Below are 9,403 nucleotides of genomic sequence, written 5' to 3'. Positions count from 1 at the left end.
CTTTTCGATACGAAATATTGACGATGTCAACGAAAAATTGCAACTGTAAAGACTCGGCTATCGTCGAAGGTATTTTTGATAACGTTTGGAACACTGGACCGAGCAACGAAGATTTTCTGTCTCTCGCTGGTAGCGATGCTGAAATTTCACCGAGCTCTATAAAGTCATACACCCTGACCAACTCCAATCGGATGGAAGTCGTTTTAATCACTTGGGGAGCTACAATCGTTTCTATTAAATGCCCCGATAAATATGGACGAGCGGAAGACATCGTTCTTGGCTTCGATGATCTCGGAAGTAAGTTTCAATTGGAAGAACTACAAACTTAACGACTAGAAACGTATTTTGTAAAACATTATATAAAGTTGCTTAAAAATACTACTGCTTGCCATCCACAGGCTACATGAATCCTCAAATAAATCAATACTTTGGCTGCACACTTGGCAGATGCGCTAATCGAATAAAAAATGGGAATTTCAGTATCGGAGATAAAAACTATCAGGTCTCTATGAACGAAAATGCGACGCATCACTTGCACGGAGGGGTAAGGACTCGATTCAATATAAAAATAATAATAAAACAACCAGAACTCTAACTGAAATCCAATTGATTTTACAAGCCTTATTATTTCCATGTTTTCTTCTTTTATTGACAGTAACCATTAATTTCAATACTGAAGTGTAAGAAATAATTTTATATTGTATTTGTTAGCGTGAATGCATTTATTTTCTTTTCAAATGTTCATCATTTTGTAGGAGAATGGTTTTAGTCGGCAAATCTGGGATTCTTGCATCGATGGTTGTAACGTTGTGATGAGCTACATGAGCGCGGACGGCGAAGAAGGTTACCCTGGCGCTGTACTTGCCACGGTAAGGTTCAAACTTAGCCCGGACAACAAGCTCGAGATTAGCATGAGAGCTACAACGACCAAATCCACAATCGTCAATTTATCCCACGGATCGATGTTCAATCTTGCTGGTCACGTGAGTCCCAAGTCTTCCGGATGAATCCGAGATCCCGAAAAAAAGTGTCTTCTCAAGAGTGATTGCTCAGGATGCTGGAGAATCGGAGTTGATGAGACACCGAGTGTCCTTGAACTGCGATCGATGGACTTTTACGGATTCGCACGATCCCCTTCCGACTGGAGCAGTTCGCGGGGTTGGAGGAACGGTCATGGATCTCCGGATACCTAGAATTCTTCGTGATACCATGGGAAAAGTGAATCATTTTTTTCTTCGGAAATATTTTCACTATTTTAAGACCAAAATTAATGTTTCTTCGTTAATTTGATTAATGTACTTCAACAGATACCGGGTGGCGAAGGTTTCGATCATAATTTCTGTGTTGTGAAGGGTTTGCAATCGGGAGGGAGTTTCGTCGCTCGAGCTTTGCACGGGGAAAGTGGAAGGCACGATATCTTAACCGAATTTCCCGTTATTTTAATTCGGTAAAATTTTAACAAAACTCGGTTGTTTAGAATTTTGGAAGTTTACTCGAACCAACCCGGCGTGCAATTTTACACCGGCGCTCGTTTGCCAAGTCCCTACGTCGAAGAAGGGGATGAACAAGACCCGGAGGTCATTCCTGAAGTTTAGAATCATTCCATTTCGTAGCACAAAGTTTTTATATTTCATAATCAATTGTCAAACAGGAACCGGATCTTCCGATTCCGAGTAATTTTACGAGCGAGGCCAGTTTCGGAGAAATTCATTTTCACGAAGATTTCAACAGCGAGGTGACCCGAAATAAAATCGCAAATGCATCGGGCTACATACCGGGGAAAAAAGGAGCGAAATACCTAAAATTCGGGGCCTTCAGTATTCAGCCGCAAAACTTTCCAAACGCGATAAACTTCGTGAGTTTCATTTTTGTTGCCAAAGTAGTGGCTAATTCATTTCTTAGTTTTTCCTTCAATTTTTTTTTCCAACGTCTTTCACAGCCCCATTTTCCCTGCTCTGTTCTGCGTCCTGGGCAAGTTTACCACCACGATTTGACATATAAATTCGGCATTCAACTTGGCAATTACATGTGAAATGTGAATAATAAAAATAAATTTGAAGAAAGTTACTCACTGTGCCCTTCCCCCGCTACGTCTCACAATTTTGTTTTCTTCGGCCAGCAAAAAATTTCGCGACATCACTAACGGTGGTAGAGAATTTTTCATTCACCCTCAGAGTTCGTTGAATCCATCCAGGAAGAGACGATGTTTTGTTGGCGTAACGTTTGTCCAGCAGAACCACTGTCGAATAATCATTTATGTGCCTCACAGCCCTGCCGATGCATTGATTTACGGCTTTCATGCAACAATTCTCGTAATAAGTGCTTCCAGCACCTGGTTTCTGAAATTCATAACACGTATTAATTATCCAACAGAATGTATAGATATAAAAGAAACGAATAAAGTAGATAATCGAGAAATTTTCTGGTACCACATTCTCGTTTAGATATTTCATTTTTTCCTGAAGTTCCGGCGACTTAATGTTCGGATAGGGCATTCCAACCACCACCACGCATCGACCAAGATCATCGGAAAAATTTAGTCCTTCACTAAGTTTTCCACCTACAAATCAGTTTTTTTTTTTATTCAAAAGACTCTTTATTAACAGCAAATTTTTCATTAGTGAGTAAGATCATATTTAATGTTGTCAGAAGAAATGAAGCAAGGTATGATTAAAAAAATGATTCTTCAAATGCTCTAACCAACAACGCTAAAAAGCAGGGATCCATTCTGAGGTTTCTTCGGATTTTTAATATCATTCGCGTAGTTATCCAAAACCAAATTAACTTGCGAAGCTAATTTGGGCTCACGGTAAACTTGCTTTTTGCCACGAATTTTTGTTATGATTCCTTCTTTGTCAAGATGCTTGTAAAGCGCTTCTTCGTAACCGTAGGATGGTAAAAAAACGACTACTCCACCAGGCACAATATTGCAAAGATTTTGTAAAGTTCGACCAACTTCGTTGAGCTAAAAAAAGAAGGGAATTATTATTTTTTTACTACAAAATTTTGCCCTAAGTTGATCAATTTCATATTGGAGGTTTGATTGAGAAAAAAATATATTGAATTCATTGCACTACCAGCTGCGGATTCTGTCGATTTTCATAATTGAATTCAAACGCTATTCCCGTAGGCCCTTGAGTAACAATTCTCGTGAGAATATTGTCTTTTGGAATTACGTGATCACAAGAAAATGTCACGATTCTTTCAGCTTCAGCACCGGCGCTGATGAAAAGTTGGTCAACGAATTCCGAGATCGGTTCCATGGTTCCACCCGCTAGTACGATCGACCTTGCCTCTTTGACTGTAAAAAAGAAATAATAAACGAACTTTTTTTGGGGGGGAAAGAGATGACGTTGTTAGGCTCAACCAAAGCGAAATATTTGAATTTACCAATATCATGAAAATGAGCTGCAGGATTCATGAGCAAAAACTTGAGAGTTCCTTGACCGATCGTTTCGCCAGGAATAACAAAAATTCGTCCGTCAGCATTACAGCTTTTTAAAGACTCGAGAAAACTCAATATGGGCATAATCGGATTATTCGAAGTTTCCTCATCAAAGTTCTCTTTTTTCTCGGCTTGAATTTCTGGCGATTCAGTGTCTTTGGTTTGGAGAGAATTGAGAAAAGCAGAGACTCCGCATTTGGCCACGCTCACAGGACGAATCTTCAAGTCATCGCTGTATTTTTCTATGTATCCTTGGAGCTTGTGAGCAAGTTTGGAAGTCTTGACAAACTCCAGTAGCTCGAAAACGTTGACTGTATCAATTTCGGCAAAAACCTCGAAATCTACGATTTCGTAGACTTTGGATTCAACTGGATTGTTTGACTTGTCTGTTATTCGAGATCTTGATGTTCCTCCAAGAACTTTGATAAGTTTTTTCAAGCAAAAACTTAATTGGCTCAGGTAGAGAACGCTTTTTGCAGAGAAAAGAGATTCGAACCTAGAAAAATATTCCAATTTTTTATAAAATAGTGAGTAATGCAAAAATTCAAATTTGAGCCATATCGAGCTTCAGTGTTTTCGAACCTTTTCTGGTATTGCGTTAGTTGACTGTAGCAATGAAGAATATTTCTACCGGTGACGGTAGTGCTATGCATTCGTTCAATAGCTTCTAGAAGGTTGTGAGCTTCGTCAATAATCAAGACGTTATTTTTAAGATCAATACCCGAGCTGATTCTTGTATTTTTGTGCAAAATTGTATTGTAAGGCACAAGAATTACTTGTCCATCCTGGAGAGATTTTCTAGATGCGTAATAAGCACATGTTTCATGTTCCACTCCTTTTTTCACAACATCTTCAACATCCTGTATTTTGGTGACAATTTCAGCTATCATGAGAGACTGATTTCCTGGCATGAATGGACAACTCGTTGAGATTTTTGATCGCTTCAAATCTTTCTCTTTTTTTACTGTTGTTTTTTTTTTCCTCTGTAGCTGAAGGCAACTCTCGTTTATCAGATTTACATGTTTCAGCCTTTTCACCTCTTTGTTTATGCAGTAATTTTGCCTGGAAACAATATTTTTTGGTACAAGCAAAAAATCTGAATATCAAATGATAAAAATAAACCTTAAATATTCATGAGTTTCTTACATTAGTTGCATATGACTCATCAAGCATTCGGAAAATTTAGATTCCATATTGGCTGCATATTGTTACAGAAAGAAACTCATTAAGGAATAGAAGAATATCAATATCGAATAAACAGATGACACAACTACTGTAATAATATTAAAAAATTTGATGGTCTTGAGAAAATTAAAATATGCGATTATTACCTTGAAGCAATTGGAACAAGGGAAACTTGTTCTGAATATGGACTCCTTTGCAATTCTCCAACAAATTGAGATAATTGCGAGTGAGTTCTAGAGCAAAAAAAAATTTGAGTATATTTTGCTGGCTCATTTTCACTTTCCTCGTTATCAGAGCCATCAGAATCAAGACATAATTCTTCCAGGAGTAAATCGGTGTCCAATGGACTATTCTCATCAGGAATTTCAGCATTCAAGTTCTTATTCGAATTGTTATCTGCTTTTTTAGTTCGAATCGATTTAAAATTAGCTTTTTTCTTAAAATCAGTGGCTTGCTTCAGTTTTTCACTATATTTTTGTTTTTTTTCATTACGCCTTTTGATAGCTTCGAGCTTATCGAGTAAAGATCTTTTATCGGTGTTCAATTTAATTTGCTCAGTTTGTTCGGAGAACCAATCATTCACATTTTTCTTTTGTACTTCTTCCAATCGTTTATCCAAATCTGCAATTTTATTCACCAAATCTTCGTTTACCCATGATTCTCTGTCTGTCAACCATTTCAAGGCCCCACAAATAATTGACAGTGACTTTCCTGTACCCGTGGGACTTTCGAAAATCCCTAATTTTCTTTCCTCCAAACAGGACCACAAGTTTTTCATAAAATTTTCCTGAATTTCGTAAGGTGTAAATGGGAATGGAAAATTCTGTGGCAGTTCCATAATAGCTTATTTATATTTTCGGGAAATATACGATTTTCCACTATTTTGTCGATCGTTGCGAATACAAAATTGAGTTACATTTTTAAATAACATGCAATAAAATTATTTAACAACTATCACAACAATGAAGTTGTTTCCTTAACCTCAGCAAAGGTATGACGGGCCACACGCATCAGTTTTTGCTGGTTGCCGGCAGAAACTACGGGTATGGCGCATATACAGGGATACAGGCGCATATTACCCACCGTGCATATTCCCCATTGAAATTTTGCATTGGCATCACTGGGCTTGAACACGAAGATTCATAGAGAGGCATGATACTAATAGAAAATATTTTTCTGTTTTATCATTCGTTATAAGTATTAATGAATATGTAGTATAAAGATAGAGCGTCGGGTTGTATTTTTTGGAGTCAGCAGCGCTGATCACTCGCTAATTCAAATATTGAACTGCTGCATGAGCACACGAAGAAAAAAGATACGACGACAGAGATTCTCAACTTTGTTGACAGTCGAGTAAAGACACATTTACATCTTTACCAGAAACATTTCAACGAAAATTTACACAACTACCACCATATATCAACTCTGCAAAACATTCTATTCGTAAATATATAAATCGCAACGACTGTATCATGAAAATAAATAATATGAAAATATTATATCTAACGGTTCATTATTTGAAAAAAATACTTCCATGAAATATCTAAACGTCATCCTGACGTTCACGTGTTTTGATCATTCAATCGGCAGAATGTCTACATTTGTAACATGAAAATCATTTTTCATATTTCGCGCACTCGTATTTAAAAAAAAAAATCGTTGGTGTAGTTACTCACGGTTACAGGAACGGGCCTCGATCTTCTTCCTACCTTTTTCTCCCGCGATCCTTGCGATCTCCGTTTTCCTCGACGATCCTCTCCCTCTCCGTCTTCCTGCACGATCCTTTCGCTTTCCCTCTGCCTCTACGATTCTCTTATCCTGCTCCATGGTTCTGATCATAAAGAACTTTCCACATATTTTCAACACACTTTTCTTCCAATGTTTTTTTGTCCTCCCATGTTTGGAATTTATCATTTCACCTTTAACTTTTGTTATCACTTCACCGTATCGCAGAAAATCGTAATCGCGATTCATTATCACAAAGTTATATTTCCGCTGGTCTTTTTTTCGAGAACGAACTTGGGTTTTTATTCACCAAAAATTTAACTTTATACCGACGCGAGGAGAAAAAATTCGTTATTTAATTGTACGACCGATTGAATACGAAAATTAACATAAACGAAAAAAAATATCCCCATTTTCAGGGAGGACTCTTCTTCGCCTACTCTTCCCTAGGTTTTTTCCCTAGAAAACCGTTTTTGTTGCGCAAATGGATAAGCCAATATGTCGAGTAACAGAAACAATTGTAGTGACAAAACCTGTACCACCGTTTCATAGAGAATCGAGTGTGCCCGCGTGCGTGCACGCGTGGTCGGTTGCTCGCGTCCTATTGTTAGCATTTGACTAGTAAAAACTATTCGTAATGCTGTACATAGCTGCGGTTATACGCGTTGCGTGCGTTGCTTAGCGTGCAGCGTTTGCAACTCCGACTTATCTGCATGGAATCTTGCCTGCGCGACTTCAAAGTGATACAGAAACTGTATCTAGCTCGGAACTGTGTCAAACTATCCGCTATGGAGTAGATTTACTGACTGTCCGTCTTCGCTTGCCGACAACCCCATGGCTTTAGGACCGTGCGTTAGGTGCGTTGCTTTGCGTTGCGTTGCTCGGGGTATGCTTGCATCTTAGCTCGCTTGCGGACACGCGCGCGTGCGAGCATACACAAGACTCTCGAAGCTATATTACAGGCGTCACAAAACTCTTTCTGTTACTGGCCCTTGCCTCGATACTATTTTTCACGAATTAGCAAAATTTTATAAATACTCATTCATGTGCAAATTTTGTAATTTGCGATTTATCGTAATTACAAGTAATAATAATAACATCGAGTGCGAGGACTTCCCTATCGGCTTATCTATATAGTTGCGTCAAAAAAAGGAATCTCAGAAATTAAAGAAAAAAAATGTATATTGAGCGAATCATTATTTTTTATTAAATTTCAACTTTAATATTCGTTACGTTGTGTTTTCGTGTCTTTTATCGATTCGCACGATCTTAAGTTCTTTTATTTTGTAATTTAGATGACCGATCAGTTGCTTCAGCGAGATTGAATTTACTGTTAAAATTATGAAATAACTGTTAAAGCTACAATAATTGATAAAATTATGACCGCTACCAATTTTTATTGGTTTCTATTTTATTTGTTTATCGATTGATTGAAAAAAATTAAATCGTAAAAAAAGATTATTTTAGTCATTCAGGATAAAGTAGGATTCCACGTGTCGTATTTCGTGCCCTGTTTTCTCAATGCACTGGAATGTACAATGCGTAGCGATAACGGCACGCTCACGTTCCGCGCCAGTCTTCACCGTACGCCCGCCGGGCGGTGAGTGAAGCGAAAAGCGAAACGTGTTGTGCCTCTCTCCCGGACGCAGCTCCCCCTTCCTGTGCGCGCCGAGCAGGCCGAGCGACGTGAGTGAAGCGAATCATGTTGCGCCTGCGCCTCTCCCCTGTCTCGAGCTCCGCCCATGTTCCGCCCGGTGTCCGCCCGTCGCCCCTCTCTCCCGCTGGCTGACCGAACGCCTCTATCCCCACTCTGCTCTGCTACTACGCTATAGCGAATAGTCCAAACACGACCAAGCGTAAACGCGTGAAAACGTAAACACGTGAAGAACGAAAACAAACTGAACGAATTATCCAAAATCCATTCGTAAATATTCACCGATTAATTGCCATAATTATCAATACACAAAATTGTATGTACCGAACCGTTGAATAAATTATGATCATCCATTAAAATTATACATTATTTGTGGCGCTCTAATATTTATATATTAAGGTATTTTTATCAAATTTTAATTAATATTTTTTTTATTTGCGACATGGCGATTGGGAATTTGGACGGCGCAAATTCCCCATAGTTCATCTTTTGTTGTTCACAGAGAGGTTAATAACAACTTTTATCGTTTTGAATCTCGGCGTACACATTCGTTGAACAAAGAGACGCGTTATCATAGTTAAACGCAAAATTCGTGCTTCGCTAGACAAAAATTCCGACAGATATACATATAATGTTATATTATATATATGGATGTACATATGTTCAAAAATGTTTCTTGGTAAACAAAAGTGAATGTTAAATAAATATATTCGATTCATCAAGTCACATGTGTATTTTACAAACTGTTAGTGCATGACTGATGTACATATATGTGAATTATTTATTATTCCCGTAATAAAAATCCAACGTGATTTTCTTTAATCGTACTAATTCATATTCAAGTGCTCATGCAGCACTTCAATATTTGAATTAGCGAGTGATCAGCACTGCTGACTCCAAAAAATACAACCCGACGCTCTATCTGTACTAAATTCATTAATACTTATAACGAATGGTAAAACAGAAATATATTTTCTATCAGTATCATGCCTCTCTATGAATCTTCGTGTTCACGCCCAGTGATGCCAATGCAAAACTTCAATGGGGAATGATGCACGGTGGGTACGTACGGTGGGTGGTAATATGCGCCATACCCGAAACTACTGTCAACTGGTTTTCGCGGGAAATTCTCAGAGCATACACGCATACACCTTTCAGTTTCAGACGCCATGATGGCTGACAGTGCTGACACATGAGCTGTCCCCACGGTCCCGACCAGGGTCCCGACCATCACCATCACCGCTCGCGGTTGGAAGGGTATCAACTTATTATTACGAAGCAACTGACTACCGAATGAATTTTCAATGTCAAAGTCATCTGCTTTTTAGAAGGGGCATTTTCGCTATTTTTCAGCATGATATAAAAGAAACTACTTGAGCCACGGAGAAGGGTGA

At 38.4% G+C, this 9,403-nt stretch overlaps 2 protein-coding genes across 3 annotated transcripts; one reads left to right on the top strand and one right to left on the bottom strand.

Annotated features, from left to right (window-relative positions):
* The first annotated feature begins 22 nt into the window (after window positions 1-22).
* Window positions 23-2,079, top strand: LOC122415671 (galactose mutarotase-like). Its single transcript, XM_043428019.1, has 8 exons — window positions 23-297; window positions 399-544; window positions 756-983; window positions 1,054-1,218; window positions 1,308-1,408; window positions 1,478-1,577; window positions 1,652-1,855; window positions 1,940-2,079. Exons 1-8 carry the CDS (start codon window positions 24-26, stop codon window positions 2,030-2,032), a joined length of 1,311 nt encoding a protein of 436 aa, XP_043283954.1. The 5' UTR covers window position 23; the 3' UTR covers window positions 2,033-2,079.
* Window positions 2,080-2,087: 8 nt separating this feature from the next.
* Window positions 2,088-5,649, bottom strand: LOC122415662 (ATP-dependent DNA helicase DDX11). Of its 2 annotated transcripts, XM_043427999.1 has the most exons (8): window positions 4,777-4,920; window positions 4,592-4,643; window positions 4,028-4,507; window positions 3,391-3,941; window positions 3,078-3,301; window positions 2,701-2,965; window positions 2,430-2,560; window positions 2,088-2,339 (listed from the first exon to the last, which is right to left on the bottom strand). In XM_043427999.1, the coding sequence occupies exons 1-8, from the start codon at window positions 4,901-4,903 to the stop codon at window positions 2,088-2,090; spliced, it is 2,082 nt and encodes a 693-aa protein (XP_043283934.1). In that variant the 5' UTR covers window positions 4,904-4,920. The 2 variants fall into 2 exon arrangements, with proteins under 2 accessions (XP_043283934.1, XP_043283933.1); XM_043427998.1 differs by lacking the exon at window positions 4,592-4,643 and having other exon boundaries at window positions 4,777-5,649.
* Between the last annotated feature and the right edge of the window lie 3,754 nt (window positions 5,650-9,403).

This window comes from Venturia canescens, chromosome 9 (genome assembly GCF_019457755.1).
Source record: "Venturia canescens isolate UGA chromosome 9, ASM1945775v1, whole genome shotgun sequence".
NCBI lineage: Eukaryota > Metazoa > Arthropoda > Insecta > Hymenoptera > Ichneumonidae > Venturia > Venturia canescens.
Note: the sequence above shows the minus strand (reverse complement) of the source record. Positions and strands in the feature narration are given on the sequence as shown.

What these genes read in the sequence shown, in the direction of transcription:
- LOC122415671 (XM_043428019.1), top strand. Translation starts at nt 24, where the DNA reads ATGTCAACGAAAAATTGCAACTGTAAAGACTCGGCTATCGTCGAAGGT. An exon ending in CGCATCACTTGCACGGAGGG is followed by an intron (nt 545 to 755) that starts GTAAGGACTCGA and finishes ATCATTTTGTAG; the next exon opens with GAGAATGGTTTTAGTCGGCA. An exon ending in TTCCAAACGCGATAAACTTC is followed by an intron (nt 1,856 to 1,939) that starts GTGAGTTTCATT and finishes CGTCTTTCACAG; the next exon opens with CCCCATTTTCCCTGCTCTGT.
- LOC122415662 (XM_043427998.1), bottom strand. Translation starts at nt 5,468, where the DNA reads ATGGAACTGCCACAGAATTTTCCATTCCCATTTACACCTTACGAAATT. An exon ending in CTAACGCAATACCAGAAAAG is followed by an intron (nt 3,942 to 4,027) that starts GTTCGAAAACAC and finishes ATATTTTTCTAG; the next exon opens with GTTCGAATCTCTTTTCTCTG. An exon ending in AATATCTAAACGAGAATGTG is followed by an intron (nt 2,340 to 2,429) that starts GTACCAGAAAAT and finishes TATGAATTTCAG; the next exon opens with AAACCAGGTGCTGGAAGCAC.